Raw genomic sequence first — 18087 nt, 5'->3', positions numbered from 1 at the left:
GAAGGAAACATGCATACCAAAAATCTATGTGAGAAGTTATTTGGTATGTCCGTTTCTTTCTCGCATAGTTGGCTCACCCTTTTCTCTTCAAAAAAACTGTGACACTTGCTTTTACGATTGCGCGCAATTAGTTAAGGCATGACTATTGTTAATGTAGAGACTCCAAAAGGAAATTACTAAAATGATCTTTTAGGTTCAATAGCTTAGAAAAGAGAAGGATGAAGTTTTTTTTTTTTTGGTCATAAGGAGCTTTAAAATAACCCAAAAAGGGCAAGAGAAAACAACAAATAGCCAAGGCTCACCTCAAAAACATGGGCGAGACAAGACAAAACAAGAAATAAAGATAAAATGATCTGAAGTAGTTATTTGTAAAATTTCACAAATAAGTGTTCAATTATTAAAACTAACTACGCCGAGCTCAATAATTGAACACCTATTTATGAAATTTTACAAATAACTACTTGAGATCATTTTATCTTCAGATTGAGTTCCTAGCTGGCCATCATACAACCCTGCATTTAAGTAACTACTGAATGCCATTCACATGTGTTTTGCATGCCTTTCTTGTGATTCTTTTAACTTCCAACACTTAAAAAGTATGCTCTCCCACGTTTAATCCATGTTTCATGTTTGATCAAAAACTAATTAATTATTTCACTTTTAATTGAAAGCCTAAAAAAAAAAAACCTTGAATAATCCATATCTTAGATATTTAGAAGGAGGGGGTGCCAAAAAAGTGAAACATAATAGCTTTTTCATGTTTATTAATTGTTATAAACAATAAAACAACGATATTTTTCAGAAATGATGGCTTACTTGTTTAAATTAGTCTTTGGAGCTTGACGTGGCATCCATTTTCTTTTTTTGTTATGATAGAAAAAGGGACGTTGCACAATATTTTGCAGAGAGAAGGCGTAGCAATTTTCTATCATATTGCATTAAATCTGTATTTTCTCGCAACAGAGAATTTTAAGGAAGAAGAGACTAGAGACCAACCAAAACGCTATATCCTACGCCATAATGGGCCATGAGTGGCCCATGACACCCAGCCTTCTCCAATGGAATTCGTCCCTGGAGGTGATAGGCCTATCGAGTCTTCACAAACTCCCAATATTGCTGGACCAGACGAGAAAACGATGCGTGCTACATGTATGGGCCAGCATACTAAGCCCATCAGGATAGCTGCCATGTGAATGTGATGCTTCCTCAGATAAAAACATGATACTCCGACAACACCAGCCACACAAATTCACAAACGATGTATCCGCGGATATACTTGACTTTGAGTCTTTTAAGGGCATTAGAGCAAAAAAAAATTTCTTTCGGACAACACAAAATTTTATGTTTTTAAATTACTAATATGGAATAAAAAATAAAATTAATCATATTTTGTATTGATAATTTGACAACGTAACATACTAAATTGTACGATCAAATTAATTTAAAATCGAGGTTTGGTAGAATCGAGTGGAACACACAGTTATTTTATTTTATTTTATTTTTTTGCCAGGAGAACACACTGTTATTAAACTGCATGAATAATGGATTTTAAAGGCTATATTATGATTTACAAACCATCTTTCTTGAGCTCTGCCTTACATTGATGAATAGGGGATGATCACAAGGACTTTAATTATCATCTGCAACTCTGCTATTATATGCATGCAGTACAGCAGCTAGCCACTGCCAGTCTTCCATTATATATAGCTTGGTCCATGTGCGACCATTAGAGCATGTACAATGACTTTTTGCTATATTTAGCATGACTCTTAGTATTTAGCAATAACTTTTGTGTTTTTTGTTCTAAGAGCATGTACAATGACATGACTAAATGTTATGCTATATGCTAAATATAGCAGAATTAATAAAATAACTCACTACAATGGCATAGCTAAATTTAGCATTTGCTATGTTATTGCTAAATTTTTCACTATATATAGCAGAAAATTTAGCAATTTCTATTGAAGAACTCAAGAAAAAAGTAGACCCACCATTTAAAAAGTATGGATAAAAAAAGAATAAAAAACTAAGTGAAAGAAAGTGATTAATTGAAAAAGTGTTGGGTCTCATGAGGAGAGAGAGAAGAAAGAATATTCATGTACGTGAATGAAAAAGGTTGCAATAAGAGGCATGAAGATGGGCAGATGTCATGAGTTGATTGGCCATGCATTCAAATTTTACAATACCTAAATTTGACTTTGACATGAAAAATACTAAAATATTAATTTTGGTATTAAAATAATAATATTTAAATATATTTAATATTGGGCTCATATTAAAGATCTCATTAAAATATTTACAATGATATAATTATTAAAATAATTTAATATATTAAATTTAATTTATAAGGATATATATGAATATATTAAAAATATAAACATACTAACATATAACTATAGCTTTTGTGACATTAGAGGCTTGGAGCATGTACAATGGCTTTTTGCTATATGTTATGCTATATGCTATATTTAGCATGACTTTTAGCACTTAACAATAACATTTTTCACCCACATGAATATCATTTTCTCTCTCTCTCTCTGGGACCCAACACTTTCTTCTTTCTTTCACTTGGTTTTTTTATTCTTTTTTTACCCATACTTTTCAAATGATGGGTCCATTTTTTTCTTGAGTTCCTTAATAGCAATTGCTAAATTTTCTGCTATATATAGTAAAAATTCAGCAATGACATAGTAAATGCTAAATTTAACTATGCCATTGTAGTGAGCTTTTTTATCAATTTTGCTATATTTAGCATATAGCATAGCATTTAGTCATGCCATTATACATGCTCTAAATGATTAGCTGCGTGGCTACATCATGATCACGTGGATATATGAAGGGCTAGCTTCAAGCCGGCCATGCCATCAACCCCAAATTTAATTTGTTAAGTAGGAACTGCATATATATGTACATTAATATAACCACATGGGCAAGTCGATCAATGTAGAGCAGTGGAATTGAAGGACCGTAGCATGCAGTTGGATAGTGACTGGTGTTGGAAAATGGTGGCTTATCCTAATGGGCTTCATGGCAAGTCACCATCTTATCCTATATATATATATATATATATATAGCTCCTTCTGTTGAGGTATACCTCAACTTATTTAAGTTGAGGTATGAACTTGTTGGGGCCCACACGAGTCGTTTTGTGTCGATCCGAACCGTTCGCAAGGATCATCTTCATTGATAGATCATCCTTGCAAAAAATTAGCCAAATCGGAAACCATTTGCCTATATAATTTTGATAAAACAAATGGACGGTTTCATCGAAAATATTTGGTTCGTCCATTTATTTGATCAAAGTTAGATAGGCAAATGATTTCCGATTTGGCTAATTTTTTGCAAGGATGATCTATCTACGGAGATGTAAAAATTGAACGGTTCGGATCGACACAAAACGACTTGTGTGGGCCCCAACAAGGTATACCTCAACATAAATAAGTTGAGGTATACCTCAACAGAAGGAGCCTGTATATATATATATATATATGAAATTAAGAGTATGTGCTGCATGTACACACATGTACAAACAATAAAGAAGGGACAAACGCTTCATGGGAAGTCACCATCTTATCCTATATATGTATGAAAGAGTATGTGTAAGAAAGAGCGATTTAATTAAAACCACTCAGAAGTACCACTACTATATGCAATTATGCATGTATCTTACAAGTTACAAGTAGCTAGGCTAGCTAGCTAAGGAGAAAGCTTGTAGAATCTTTTTGCATGGTATGGTACTGAAGCATCATATATTACAAATTTACAACTAAATTGCTATCTGTGAATTGGTAAATTTCAAATTACAAGGACCTGGTTTTCATGTGCCTTTGGGATAAATTAAACAAGAAGGGTGTTTTTTTTTTTTTTTTTTATTGGATCAAAAAAACATCGCAAATCGTGTTGGTACTAATACAAACACGTAAAGCTCACATTAGTCCCCATATGTGTCCGACGAATTTGTTAAAGGGACATGCAAAATTATCTTTGCTGTTTTAGGAAAAGAGCTTATTAATTATATAATTTAGTATGCTTTATCAATGTTTCAGTCAAAATGAATAAATGTACGGAAGATCAATTTCAGATCATAGGAGTTCCTATTATTGAATCAACTTTTAATCTATGATTTGTGCAAAAATGTTTCTGATCATTACCTGAAATAGTTATCACTTGTAATAAAATTTGGTGAGATGGGAAGCATGCATGTATAGGAGTTAGAGCGAACCACCAGAGCACTTTTGCTTTGAAGCAAAGCTGTGTATGACAAAAGCTTGGTCATGTCCAATCGAATTGCATGTGATGGTGTGCAGGATTCGTGGCCCAAAAGCGAAGGATATGATCATATGACTTGACTATATATATAGAATATAGATCAACAGTACTGCAATATCCTATTTCATCTTCAAAATTAAAGTTGTCTATACATATGTCTTCAGTTTCACATGGCATTCTCTGACGTTTCTCTAAGGCTGCTGTGACATATAATTGTCAATATCAAACCGATTATTGGAGAAATGGCATGGCATATAATTTTTTTCTGGGTACAAAAATCAAATAGAAAGCAGCCCATTGAAGCCTTTTTTTAAGGGCCTAAGCCTAAACTACACAGGGACACGAATCTGCCTTCATTTTGGTCCAATTTGCTCGAATCATAGTGGGCTTCCGAAGACATATGATTATGATCCACAGCATGCTAGGTGAGCCATTCAAAAGTTGGCCCAATATCCAGCCCACTTTCACATTATCTAGTAAAAAATTTAATACTTTATTGATAATCTTTTATTGGATTATGATTAAGGTGGGTTGAGAAATGAGTTAGAACTATAATAAGTCTAAAGTTTGATTCTTTTCGATCTAACAAAAAATTAATAATTATTGGATTACTCATTTACTCTATAGATATTAGATAATTTATTAGGTGTGGTCTGTGCCCATACGTATGACGTATTGATCGATCTTCCCTTTTCTAACCTGTCCAATATAAATTCATGAAGTACGTCCCCAAGACTCCACCCCATTGGCTTATCTATGCCTAATACATGCAGCAAGTGGAGGATTCTCAATGGTGTACATTAGATTTAGTGCTATGAAATGTGCTTAATTACAGCATGCGTTACGTTAGGTTCCACAAGCTATACAGCTCAGTACTCTCAACTCTGAAGAAAGTAAAATATTCATAATATTCATTCATTCGTGGGCCTCATATATGTTAGCTTCATAGCTTGTGATATATATATCTGGGATCTAGCTAGTCCTTTTTCTCTGTGTATATATAGATATTCTTCTATATATATTGCACAAACCGACTAATTTGGTTGGTCGGTGCATTGTTGGAGTGGCGTACTCCATTACTCAATTGCCAATTAAGACTGTCTCATCCAATAATTTCGTGCAAGCTTCCCAACATGCAAATGCATCATATATGGCCATGGGGGTGAGTAGTACAATCTGACGGCTGCTCCACCACTTCTCTTAAGATGTGGCCTCTGACTATATTCCCACTAGGGTTTAATATATAAATCCTACCCCACAATTAAACCTTGGCGGTTGATCATTTATTAAAAGTTCGATCAATAATAAAGAATATAATAGTGTTTTATTTATTCAAATTTAAACTTATTATGAAGCTCATTCATTAATTGTTCAATCAACAGATAAAATATACAGCTGACATGTTAATTGGATGAACAAATTTAATAATTAATTAAGTCCACCATTATTTGTAATTTTGTTAATTAGGTATATATAGGTGCTGGTCCACTAGAGCCCTTTTTGTACTGTCTATTCCACCATCGCCATCGTTTATATGGTCTCTGACGCCATCCCCACCCAACATTTTTGTTACTTAAGAATCTACCAGAATGCAGTACTTTTCATAATCGATCTTCATGTCTTTCTCATGATCACCTTCAAATACCAGCTTCGTAGTAGTTTGTAGCTATATATATATATATATATATATATATATATGTAGGCTGCTCAACATGAGCTAGCTTGCAGTTGCAGAGTGTTGAGAATACAATATATATAGCTAGCTCTTGAAGGAATCTTCTCCATCTATCTAACAAACTTGCATTTTTACGACATTGGTTACGTTTGTTGTATATGGCCATATATGTACATCTAATCCACTAATTTTCAGGTTAGAAGTTCACATGCATGCCACTTTTTTAGTTCAATGCATTTTTCTTTCTTATATATTGACCATGTTATGCAGAAATGTTTTTTCATGAAATAGTATGATAACATAATATATATGTTATCAGACTATATTATGATTATGTATACTTTTGTCCTCTAAATCTAACAATATAAATATATTATGTTATCAAACTATTTAGTAAAAGGATACCCATTTTATTTTCATCAACCATATATAAGATGCATGAATATATAGACTTTGCTTTCGACAATATCATATGTATGAGCGACTGTAAATTACGCATGTTGGTAATCATCCGCACGCCTTGGTAATTTTCCTTCAACATTCATCATGCATATGCAAAAGTAAATGTGGAAACTAAATATAGGCTAGACTTTGAGCGACTATAGTGGCCTTAATGGACAAACAATTTTTCTTCTACAGGTCAATAGTAAAAGACAATTTGAACCATCCATTGTTGGATGTAGTGTACGTAGGTCGGCATACGTACGCACAAGTGATGTGATATGCCATTATGCCATGTGTTTGGCACAAACGGGAAGTTGACGCAAAGTCATGTTTCTTTTCGATATTATTATGTTGGCAAGAAATTTCAATTTTTCGTCATAGAGAGTTAAAATTCCTTGCTTTCAAATCACATAACACAACATAGTAAAATACTTCTTTATTCTCTCCTTCTTTCCTTCAAGACCACCAAAGCTACAGCCTAGAGGTCTTTTTTTTTTTTTTTTTTTTTTTCTTAATGCCAAGATCAATTTATAATATTTTAGTCCCAAATTAAGAATAACTTCTCTTCAACATCGACCTAGAACCTATCCTAGTTTTGGGTGATTCGATCGACATTTATTCCCATCTTTCTTAACAATGTAGATATGGATTTGCCTTCAAAGTCAATCAATTTAATTATAAAATAATTTTTCTTATTAGGAAATTTCCAAGTACTTGTGCAGCCATGGAGCTTGTATAAGTCTTTGGTCATTGTCTAGTACTCCATGCAATTACTTCACAAATCACAAGGGGTAGGTACGAATAGTCGTGGTGCGTGCCAATTAATCAGCCCCATATTATAAAAGCTACATAATCCGGCCCTTTGCCCAAAACACACTTTCTTTGTTAAAGCCACGAAAATGACATCCCATTGCCCAAAAGATCTCGTCAACTCTAACCCCTTTTAAGTTTCTCTGCTTCATTTCTCCAAAACCCATTAAGATTTTCGTGTGCTTTTTTTAACTAAGCTGCTATTTATTTATTTTTAGGTGATGATAAAAGCTAGCAATAAGCACGTACATATGGTTAGAGCAATGGTGAAACGGACACAAGATGTGTTGGTATTTTTGTTTCTGGCAATATTATCCAAAGCGACTGGTGCAAAACCCAATTACTATAAGCCGGGCGTGCTAAACGTACTCGACGGCGGTGGTGGGTTTTGTTTGAGTTGGAGACTGGCGGTGGAGGCCAACAATGTGCGCGCGTGGCGCACAGTGCCAACCCAGTGCCTCCTCTACATTGAGAAGTACATGATCGGAGGACAGTACGACCGGGACGTCGAGTTGATCGTTGGCCAGATTCTGAGTTACATGAATGGAATCGTTCTCGGAGATGATGGCATGGATGCTTGGATTTTGGACGTGGATGACACTTGCATTTCCAATGTCCTCTACTACAAGGGAAAGAGATATGGGTACGTGTACAAAATGAGATCATTACAATTACATATTTCGATTAAGTTGATTGTGGGTTTATCTAGGTCGGGTTCAGATCGATAATTTCACAACATAACACGTCAAAATTTAATTGGACTTTATTTGTGTCTGTGACATGCATGTATAGGTGTGACCCTTATGATCCATCTGGGTTCAAGGCATGGGCAATGACAGGAGAGTGTCCAGCAGTTCCTGCTATGCTGGGACTGTTTAGCGAATTGGTGAATAGTGGGTTTAAGGTGTTCTTGGTCACAGGAAGAGATGAAGAAAACCTTGGCCAAGCCACTATTGATAACTTGCATAATCAGGGATTTGTTGGCTATGAACGGCTTATTTTGAGGTAAGATGGATTTGATATATTCGTGTGAGTAATTGTCACACGAATATAGTAATTGTCAAGGATTTAATGTATGTGAATCCTATAATAAACTTCACATATATTAATATATTATTGACAAATTTTTTACATCATAGATTAATATATATATATATGTTGGCAAACTGTCAAACCAAATTAATCATCTCAATCATTCCTAATTAGCTCACAAAACAAGTGGTTAGTTTTCTCCTCCATGCACTTAGGATGTCACTAATCTGTCCAACTGAAGAAATTAAGGATCGAGAAAAATAAATGTCATGATGTATGTACCCATATAAAAATTGAGAACTCCCCATGATCGACATTTGAAAAGACTCTAATCTAATATTGGAAGAATTAATAATCTCGAATTGATTAGTGGGTTGAAGAAAGACCTCCCACAAAGATTCGTTGTACTACAAATTAGACATAAATGGTAGGATCAGGCAAAGTCCATGTTTATTATGCCAATTTGAGCCTAATAATTTGATTTACATATCCGAGTCAATTATTATCGGCATGCAAACTATAAAAGTGTACTCTTCTACGTTAGAGCTAATTAACCAAAGCAAGTACACAATTAAAGCACAGACATATATAATTATATATGATAAAGTTGATACCTAAATTAGTTAGGTGTTGTTGTTCACAGGACCGCAGATTACAAAGGGCAGGGCGCAGTGGCGTACAAGTCAGCAATTCGGAAGCAATTGGTGGAACAAGGTTACAAGATATGGGGGAATGTAGGAGACCAATGGAGTGATCTCCAAGGAGATTATGTGGGCAACCGCACTTTTAAGCTTCCAAATCCAATGTATTTTGTTCCTTAATTAGTCACAAGTCCTCCTCTTTCAATTATCAATTCAATAAATAATTCAACTTTCTGGGAAGGTTCACGAGTCCACTATTTTTGACATTTTTTCTTAATTTTTGTCGGTTTTTTTGGAAATAGCCAGTCCAGTCAAAAGCCCACTGGGCCACTAACGAGGAAAAGTCCGCCTGCTAAGTTAGGAAAGTACCCCCAGTTGAGTCATGTGGCCCACAAAGACAAGACATATGAATACAAATGATTTTGTATTTTTCTTTGTTAAAACATATTATTAATCATTTAATCTAATCAAGAAGGTACATGGTCAGCTTAATTGGAACCTTACCCGCCCAACTATAAAAATTTGTGACTAATTCACCAAAAAGTTATTTATGACTAAAATAAAAGAATATTGACAAATATTGAAAATTAAAAAAAAAAAACAAAACAAAATTCTAGACGCACAATTCAAAAAAGAAAATCTTCATAAATAATATTGTTCAAAATTAAAGCTTCGGTTGTCGACTTGCTGATGATATTGCTTCACTTGGGCTTGAGCTGATGTTGGGTCATTCTGTCTTGGACCATGCTCCAAGTTGTGTGATCCAGCTCTTAATTGAAACCCAATGTGTGGTTAGCTTTTGATATTTGGGCCGTGGGCCCACTTAGTACCTAAAAAAAGACAAAAAGTTTTGGTTAGAGATCTTCGCGAAATAAGGAAGGTTTGGAAGTATTCAACGTCCAAACGGAAAAATAGTTGGGACGAAATTTCGCACCTGACAGGGCAGATAGGTGTTCATCTCCACACTCATCGAATGTTGTTTACAGAAACTGCCTTAATCTCTGATTCCATTTCAGTGTTCATTCAAATTTTTGATTGGGAGAGCCTTCTTTGAGTTTCAACTTTCAGTCTTTCAACATATTCGTACATATATGATATATATACCACCTTAGTTATTGGACAAATATATACCATAAAATAATATTTCTGAAAAGATGAACGACGCAGATGTATCCAAGCAGATTCAGCAGATGGTCAGATTCATTCGTCAAGAAGCCGAAGAGAAAGCCAATGAGATCTCTCTCTCTGCTGAGGAGGTCCTTAATTTGTTTCTTAATCCTTTTTTCCTAAATACATTGAAGTTTCAATTTTAATTATTTTGAGTTAGACGTTGTAAGTTGTAACTTCTCCATTTAGTTTTTCAAGCTAATGGGGTTTTGTGATTAATGGACAACAGGAAACTTAAATGTATATGAACATTGCTCTTAGCACTTGATTGCAAATTACACCCTTTACCAGCATATAATGGGCCAGGCATATATAGTTAATGTGTTTTTTATGGGGTGGTGTTTTTACTTTTCTTTTTAATTAATATATAATTTTCTGACAGGAGTTTAACATTAAGAAACTGCAAATAGTTGAAGCTGAAAAGAAAAAGATCAAACAAGAGTATGAGCGCAAGCAAAAGCAGGTGGAAGTTCGCAAGAAAATGTGAGTTTCATTAGCTAGTATGATGGATCACCTCAATTAATTTTCCCATTTTCTTCAAATATTTTAGTGAAATTAATTTTGGTGGTGTACTTGTACTTACTCAATGTACAGTGAATACTCGATGCAACTGAATGCATCCCGTATAAAAGTTCTTCAAGCACAAGATGATATAGTAAACTCCATGAAAGAATCTGCTGCCAAGAAACTGGTACGTGCTTCTGAAGACCAGAAGGCATACAAGAAGATTATCAAAGACTTGATTGTTCAGGTAACAACATATGATTAATTTTAACCAATTAATAATTAAGGATGTTAATTAATGAAAATTAAGTTGTTTAATTAATTAATTTATGTTTGTGCATAGAGTTTGATGCGGCTAAAGGAGCCAGCAGTGTTGCTGCGGTGCAGAGAGGTCGACCGTAAGCTTGTTGAGTCTGTTTTGGAGGAAGCAAAACGCGTGTATGCTGAGAAAGCCAACAATGCACCACCTAAACTCACCATTGACGACCGTGTGTTCCTCCCACCTCCTCCGCGTGGTGATTCACACGAACCCTCGTGGTAATCTTTTCTATGTATCCATTGCCTTTGTTATGAAATGTTGATCGCTAAGTGTCTAATATTAGCTAGCTTGATGTACATTGTTGACCCATTTTTTGAAAGTTCAAGTTTTTAGAATCGAGTTGAGTTATTGCCTGAAATGATATTAGAGCTCTATTGGGAGGTCTTGGATTCGAAACCTCCAACTTTGTCTATCCCTTCACGTGCAAGATAAGGCTGCACATGAGGAGAATGCTAACTACTTTGATATACATTATTAATTCAACTCGAATTTTAAGTTTTGAAGTCTAATACTTGTCTAATACCTACCCTTTTGGGTGGACTAATATACTTACTGTGATTGGCATGGTTTTCATTTTGTTGGTTTGCATATTGTTTAAAAGTTCGGGTGGAGTGGTTGTGGCCTCGCAAGATGGGAAGATAGTGTGTGAAAACACCCTCGATGCACGATTGGATGTTGTCTTCAAACAGAAATTGCCCGAGGTTGGTATATTTTAATGACACGGACACAATCGGGGTCCAAATTTGAAATCCTTAGTATTATTCTATATAAATTCATGGATCAACTTCTAGCAGTTAATTACTTACTAGCTAGTATCAGCTAACCAAACTTTCTAGTCCATTTGGGCATTCATTCAGCACAATAGAATTGAAAAAAAAAACAAAAACTGATAGAGAATGCTGCAATTCACTTGTTTTTTTTTTCCCTGCAGATCCGCAAGCGCCTTTTAGGATGAAGCAGTGCATCATCAAGAGTTGTCTCTCTACTTGTAGACAGAGCAGTACTAGACCAGGGGCATTGATGACTGAGTTTCTTGGACAGTCTACTCCTTAAGCTTGTCCATATTTTCTGCAAGTGACAATTGTATTTTATTTTTTTTTGGTTTGGCAGTTTACTTCTGACTTTTTGAGATGATGAACTTGCTTGCAAGAAATTTTAGCTTCCTCTATATTTGTTGTCATAGGGGCAAGCTAGTTCATAATATATATTATATATATGTTACATTACTGAATTACTACTTTTGCTTCCTTTGCATATCATTGAAAACTAAACTCCTAATTCATGAGTGTTAGGAAGAGACTAACTGAGATTTAGCAACAAAAAAGAAGTAATTCCTACTTGATATTTCAAAGATCAATAGAACTAATTCTACAACATTTAGACCACATTGTTGATCACATGAGGTGGGATAGATGTGCAACCCTCCTTCATTTTCATAATAAATGTGATCAATAAATATGGTATATCTAGCGTTACTCTTCATAAATGTGCGGTTCCCTTCATAATCGAGACCTTGGGTCACCTAGGCTTGGCCCATATGGATAGTGCCATGACCCCATCCATTATAGGTGCCAGTGCCACACTGATATTGGAAAAAGTAGTGCTAGGGAGACTATCTCTTTGTACCATCTAGTGTACCATCTCTTTAATAGAGGTGTATTAGAGAGATGGTACACTAGATGGTACAAAGAGATGGTCTCTCATGTTAATTACCTCCAAAAACAAATCTGTTTCTTGGGAAAAAAGCTACCTAGGAAACAGAATGTCTCCTACTCCTACCCTTTTTTCCCTCGGATCCCCGGGACTTCCGACCCGACTTCTGCTGTTTACTTCCTGCTTGACCACTAAAAATTCCAATCCTTCCAATCCCCTTGGACAGTGAGGTCAAGAATGTCCTTCCATTTCCTGTTTTACCCATCATTCCTTGTTTCATAAACAACTGCTCCTTCTCCAACTCACTCAGCCTCACTCTCATTCTTGAAATCTCCAGCTTCAGCTCTCGGTTTTCTCTCCTCAATGAAGCATAATTGTCTCGAGGGGACATGGCTGCACTTGGTACACCGCTGCTCATTCTCTGTGAGAGCAGCCCATCTCCTGAGCTTCCAGACAATGCATTCTTCAAACGGAGCTGCTCAAAATACAGAACTTGCACTGTCATCTGTACTGGGAGTCGATCATTTTGTGCAGCGTGGTTGCAGGCTTCTTGAGAGAGCTTTTGGCAGTCTATGAATTTGCAGACTTTCTTGCACTCTTGGTCAGTTAGCAATGAATGAACCTAAACAAGAAGCTATCAGGCCAAATGCTTGGCAAAACTAAAACATGATGGATCAGCTCTTGTATTGGAGAATAAAATTTCCATTGTATGACATGAATCCAAGATACACGAATTGGCACATACACAATTAATGCACGGTTTATACCTTCTAGCAATGTTGAGGCTAGTGTAAACGTGTGTCTATGACTTAACAAATGTTCTGGAAAAGGAACAAAACAAAATACAAAATCATGTAATTTGATGTAATTAATGCTGATAAGTGATAACTTACCTTCAAATATATATCAACCGCCCTGTAAAGCCCATCATCGATGACACGAGCATAATCAGGTAATATTTCAATCATAGCAATGAATTTTTGTAAGCTCAGGTAAGGATCAGGAGCAATTTCAGCTAGATACGTGTCAACAAGCCGTCCAACTTTCAACAATGACCCATGACTTGGAGAACCAAGGCCTTCAGACTCATATCCACAATCTTCATCTTCTTCTTCAATCCGCTGCAGGAAATTTACCAGTATTCGATGAACGGTATCAACATCATACAATGAACCCCCTGCTTGGATTGATGGTATAAGGAGATCATCAAGTGAAACCATTTCCAGTCTAAAAGCAATCCTCCTTTCAAGCTCAAGCCTGCATGCGATTGTAGCATCCACCATGATTGCCATCCTCAGCATCCCGAACATAAAACTCAGTGGCACCGAACAACTTTTCTCTGTTGGCATTAAGCTTATAAGGGTTTCCACAATAGTTCTCTGGTCATGTTCTGCCATGCCAGGATTTGGCTTCACTCTTCCTGGATTCCAAACTTGACCTTTTCCAATACCCTTTAAGGATGCCTGAGCAAAATGCATCAAAGATGCAAAAATGCTATCCGGTCGAACACCTAGTCTTGTCATGGCACAGATAACCCTCTGATAATAATCAATCCTTAGTAGTGAGAGATCTTCAACCCACCACTCAAGACAACCACTCTTAAGCTCTGTAGACTCACCAACACAATCTAACATAGACAAGCCTGATACTAGTTGTTCCTTGCAAGCATTCATGGCAATGGCCTCCACACATCTGCTTGGAATTTCAACCTCCTCTACTATAGGAGGTAGTGCCTCACAGGTGGCAAGGACTTCCACTGATTTTTCAAGACTCTGAACTACAACCTCATTCAGGTAAACCTCTGTTCGCGCGATAAGGTTTTCATCCCTGTAGTCTTCAGTCATTTCCAAGTATTCTGCAGCACAGCGCAGATGGGCAACATTTGCACTTGTGATCTCAAAGTTCATGCCATAACAGAATTTCATTGCAAGTTCAAATGCCTGTGGCCCTCCTGGTATGTTGAGCAGCTCCAATTTTGCAGATGAATCCTTGGCATCTGCAACCATTTTCCGAATCTTTCCACTTCGAGATACCAGTGGAAACTTCAGCAAAACAGAACAATGTGATCAGTTTTGAAAAAGAAAAATCATTTCTTGTTGCAGGAGTTCAACTTTTTTCTATATAGTATGCAATTGGAGACCATCAGCATGGGGTGCGTGTGTGTGGTATGCAATAATGCAATAACAGGCTACAATGCTTATATCTTAAAGTTCAAAGTCAAGGGTCCAGTTTGTAGCTATATATAGCAAAGACCTTACCATCAGATGTGAATTGTTTTAGAAAACAGACATTTTTCATGTTGAATAGCTAGAAGAGTTCACCTTGTGCAGTAAAAAGGACTCTCCATCAGCAACAATTGTAATGTCCCCGGCAACATCTGAAAAGATACTACATGCACACAGAAACTATAATATCAGCATTGAGCAATCAGCATGCTCGAAACATCACATAAATTATTCAAGAATATGACCAGCAAATAATTGGGGCCATCCCACATCCAAATCTGTCAATTTAAAACATTCAATCCAAATTGCAAAATGGACAAATAAGGCTACAAATGAGGAAAAGAAACCCGCAATCCACAAGTTGGCCAAAGATCAACCAGTTTCTATGCAGAAACTATATAGCCACAACTTTAAGACCGCATGTCCTAACAGTCATCTCTCATCAAGAATCAGCACTAAGCTTGAAACATGCTCCATAGAAACGATAATAAATAATATACCCCGGTTTTTTACCAACTGTTCATAGAAACGATAATTTTAAAACTTTATCAATTTAAAAATGTTGTGTTTTGTCTAATATGTCAATTAATTAACCAAATCTTAAGCCCCCACGTTCAAAAATTGTACTAAATCATTTTAAACAGATTCACTTCCACAAAAAATTTACAAACAAGCCAAAAGAACACAAGAGGGGAAACAGCAGCCTTGTGAGTTGTGTGTGTGACTATGACCATACGGAAATCAAAACCTTTATAGTTTATAAAAGCACAAGAGCTACAGAAACATCTAAAAATACAAAATAAGCACATAAGAGGAGTTGACAAAACCAAAGAAAGAACATAAACTACAAATTATGCAAGCTAGTGATCTTAGCTAGCCAAAACTTTGAAAACCCAAAAGCATGATAGCATGATATTAAACTTCGATGTTGAAATTAAGCTTAGCTATTAAGAGTTAAAATGCACATATGCACACAGAGAAAGAAGAGTATTATCTAGTTCGAGATGGGTACCGAGTGGTGAAGGAGTTGGAGAGCTTAGGAGTGGGAGAGCGATTAGAAAAAGAGAAAGGGTTCTCGGCCGACACCATCCCCATTCACACACACTCTCTCTCAAAGTCTCTAAACCCACCACCAGCTAGCAGAATCTCAAACAGTGTTATGGATCATGATGATGATGAACATGACTGAGAGAGAGAATATGAATCAAAACTCATTCTCTTTTTCTTTTTCTTTTTACGCAAATGACCCGTTGGTGTTGAGCAATTCACAATTGCACCCTATCTTTACTTCTGGGGACAGGCTCTCGCTGGCTGTGCAGCCCACCTTTTGCTTTTGCATCTTCATCATTCCTTTGTCTTGTATTGCGTTCCTTCCATCTTTTTCTAATTATTTTGTAGATAATAAACAGAAAAAGAAATGCTTTGTCTGATTGCGACTATGCAGTGTCAGAACTCACGCCATTCTGAAGAAAATACATAATTAATAAAAGTATAAAAAATAATAAATAAAAAAAACTCGAGATTTTGAAGTTGATAGCTCAGTAGTACGGACGTAATTGGTTGTTGCACTTGCATGCATTAATTCAAATAAACAGAATTAAAACAGTATATTCATTATTTACAGATATATTTTTATTCTTATGCTTTTTTGGAAGAGTATACAATTCTTTTTTTTTTTTTGGCCAAGGGAAAGAAGTACACAATTCTAATTTAGAGCAAGTAATGAAAGAGAAAGGACCAGAAAAATCATACTTAAAAAGGGGTATAGCGTGGACTGATGGAACAGAAGTGACACGGAACTCAATAAAGATGGTATTACACTATTATTAGAGAGAAGGTAGAAGTCCGACCAAAAAAAAAAAAGGTAGAAGAAGTGCATACGTGCTCCATTCTCTTTTTCTTCATACTAAATTATTTGTTTGTCGTGATTAAAAATTATAATATAGATACTCCGACATATTCCATTATTCCTTCTTTCCCTGGATCTTTGTTGACCGAATTATAAAGACCAATAGGGCAATAGGAACATTAATTATCTTTTTAGTGCTTATTGTAATTAGATTTTTGGTTGGTTCATGGGTCTACTATTCGGAGAGATTGGCATCCATATGCTTGCATTAAAATGAATAGCATTACAAATTTTTCATTTATTTATATGTAGGGGTGGAGCCAGGATCTAAAGTTTGGTGGCTGAATTTTCAGAATTAAGATAATAGGCTAAATTAGAAAGCATAAATGGACTTAAGATGAAGGTTAAATTGGGCTAAAGATAATAATTAAAGTGGACTGGAGATAGAAATTAAGATGAGTTGAGGATTTTTGTACCAATAGAAATTCATAGTGAAAATGAGAAAAAAAAAATAGTGATTATTTTTAAATTTTTTAACCACTTAAAAAATTTGCCTTAACTCCCACCCATATAGAAACTCTTTCACAACCCCAAATACTTACAATTTCTTTTATACCCTCATACACATAATAAAATGGTCATTTTTAAAGTCAATAAAAAGTTTCAATATCCTAACATAACGCCCAAAATTTCAAAGCTAAACACTAACATAACGCCTTTATCAAACTCATTCTATATCCTAGGAAGAGATTAAATAAAAAAAAATAGAGATTTACCCTTACAAATTTGGAAAAGAAACAACGGCAAAAAAGAATGACAAAAAAATAAATGAACGAAATCAATAAAATGATGAAATTAGAATATTAAAAAAATGGATAAAAGTGGAATATTAAAAAAAAAATGGGGATCAAACTTTGATGGGTATTAGTTAACCGGAGATTTTGGGAGAGATTAAGTCCCTAATATGAGGTTTTGAATTAATTTCATTAAGTATGGGGGTTTTGAATTAATCAAGTTTTAAAGAGGGAGTTATGAATTATTTACTAAAAAAATATGTAGGCCACATGGGCTAAAACCCAGGTTAGCCAACTAGTGACTCCACCTTTGTCTATATGTTTGCAAACCCTACCATTGTCGTTGTGATGGAATCTTCGTATGTCATCATCAACATACCTGTGTATTCAAAAAAATATAATAAATTTGTGCTCCATGCATACACAAAGTCACAAACAAATCTAATCAATCCAATCCGCAATTCATCTACTACTTTGAAGGCTACTTTCACAGTCCATTTTGTGGCATATTAATGTTAGTTCTCAAGTGACATTATCAATAATCGATATGCTTATGCATTATAATTTAGGTGAACAAAGTTGATAATTCGTTGTGAGGGAGGGAAGATAAGAATGAGAAAAAAAAAAAAAAAAAGAATGGAAGAGAGGGGAGTGGGGTGAGGGGTGAGGGGTGAGGGGCCACCGGCTATCGGTGGTCGTCCTCAA

At 35.5% G+C, this 18087-nt stretch overlaps 3 protein-coding genes across 3 annotated transcripts; 2 read left to right on the top strand and 1 right to left on the bottom strand.

Annotated features, from left to right (window-relative positions):
- Positions 1-7286: 7286 nt before the first annotated feature.
- LOC147281277 (HAD superfamily, subfamily IIIB acid phosphatase) lies at positions 7287-9111 on the top strand. The gene is made up of 3 exons (XM_086248686.1): positions 7287-7841; positions 7991-8203; positions 8874-9111. The coding sequence occupies exons 1-3, from the start codon at positions 7420-7422 to the stop codon at positions 9049-9051; spliced, it is 813 nt and encodes a 270-aa protein (XP_086104812.1). The 5' UTR covers positions 7287-7419; the 3' UTR covers positions 9052-9111.
- An 897-nt stretch (positions 9112-10008) lies between these two features.
- On the top strand, positions 10009-11873 carry LOC147281276 (V-type proton ATPase subunit E2). Its single transcript, XM_086247256.1, has 6 exons — positions 10009-10127; positions 10421-10521; positions 10633-10789; positions 10886-11079; positions 11463-11562; positions 11793-11873. Exons 1-6 carry the CDS (start codon positions 10026-10028, stop codon positions 11814-11816), a joined length of 678 nt encoding a protein of 225 aa, XP_086103382.1. The 5' UTR covers positions 10009-10025; the 3' UTR covers positions 11817-11873.
- A 203-nt stretch (positions 11874-12076) lies between these two features.
- LOC147281275 (Phototropic-responsive NPH3 family protein) lies at positions 12077-16040 on the bottom strand. Its single transcript, XM_086247255.1, has 4 exons — positions 15752-16040; positions 14836-14902; positions 13408-14556; positions 12077-13136 (listed from the first exon to the last, which is right to left on the bottom strand). Exons 1-4 carry the CDS (start codon positions 15832-15834, stop codon positions 12612-12614), a joined length of 1824 nt encoding a protein of 607 aa, XP_086103381.1. The 5' UTR covers positions 15835-16040; the 3' UTR covers positions 12077-12611.
- Between the last annotated feature and the right edge of the window lie 2047 nt (positions 16041-18087).

Source organism: Dryas octopetala, chromosome 6 (genome assembly GCF_963921425.1).
Source record: "Dryas octopetala chromosome 6, drDryOcto1.1, whole genome shotgun sequence".
Classification (NCBI taxonomy): domain Eukaryota; kingdom Viridiplantae; phylum Streptophyta; class Magnoliopsida; order Rosales; family Rosaceae; genus Dryas; species Dryas octopetala.
Note: the sequence above shows the minus strand (reverse complement) of the source record. Positions and strands in the feature narration are given on the sequence as shown.

Bases quoted from the DNA above. Each gene is read 5' to 3' on its own strand.
- LOC147281275 (XM_086247255.1), bottom strand. From the start codon at position 15,834: ATGGGGATGGTGTCGGCCGAGAACCCTTTCTCTTTTTCTAATCGCTCT. The intron at 14,557-14,835 runs GTGAACTCTTCT...GTTTTGCTGAAG, and splicing joins AGTCCTTTTTACTGCACAAG to TTTCCACTGGTATCTCGAAG. The intron at 13,137-13,407 runs GTAAGTTATCAC...CTTCTTGTTTAG, and splicing joins CGGTTGATATATATTTGAAG to GTTCATTCATTGCTAACTGA.
- LOC147281277 (XM_086248686.1), top strand. From the start codon at position 7,420: ATGATAAAAGCTAGCAATAAGCACGTACATATGGTTAGAGCAATGGTG. The intron at 7,842-7,990 runs GTACGTGTACAA...ATGCATGTATAG, and splicing joins TACAAGGGAAAGAGATATGG to GTGTGACCCTTATGATCCAT. The intron at 8,204-8,873 runs GTAAGATGGATT...TGTTGTTCACAG, and splicing joins TATGAACGGCTTATTTTGAG to GACCGCAGATTACAAAGGGC.
- LOC147281276 (XM_086247256.1), top strand. From the start codon at position 10,026: ATGAACGACGCAGATGTATCCAAGCAGATTCAGCAGATGGTCAGATTC. The intron at 10,128-10,420 runs GTCCTTAATTTG...ATTTTCTGACAG, and splicing joins TCTCTCTCTCTGCTGAGGAG to GAGTTTAACATTAAGAAACT. The intron at 10,522-10,632 runs GTGAGTTTCATT...CTCAATGTACAG, and splicing joins GTGGAAGTTCGCAAGAAAAT to TGAATACTCGATGCAACTGA.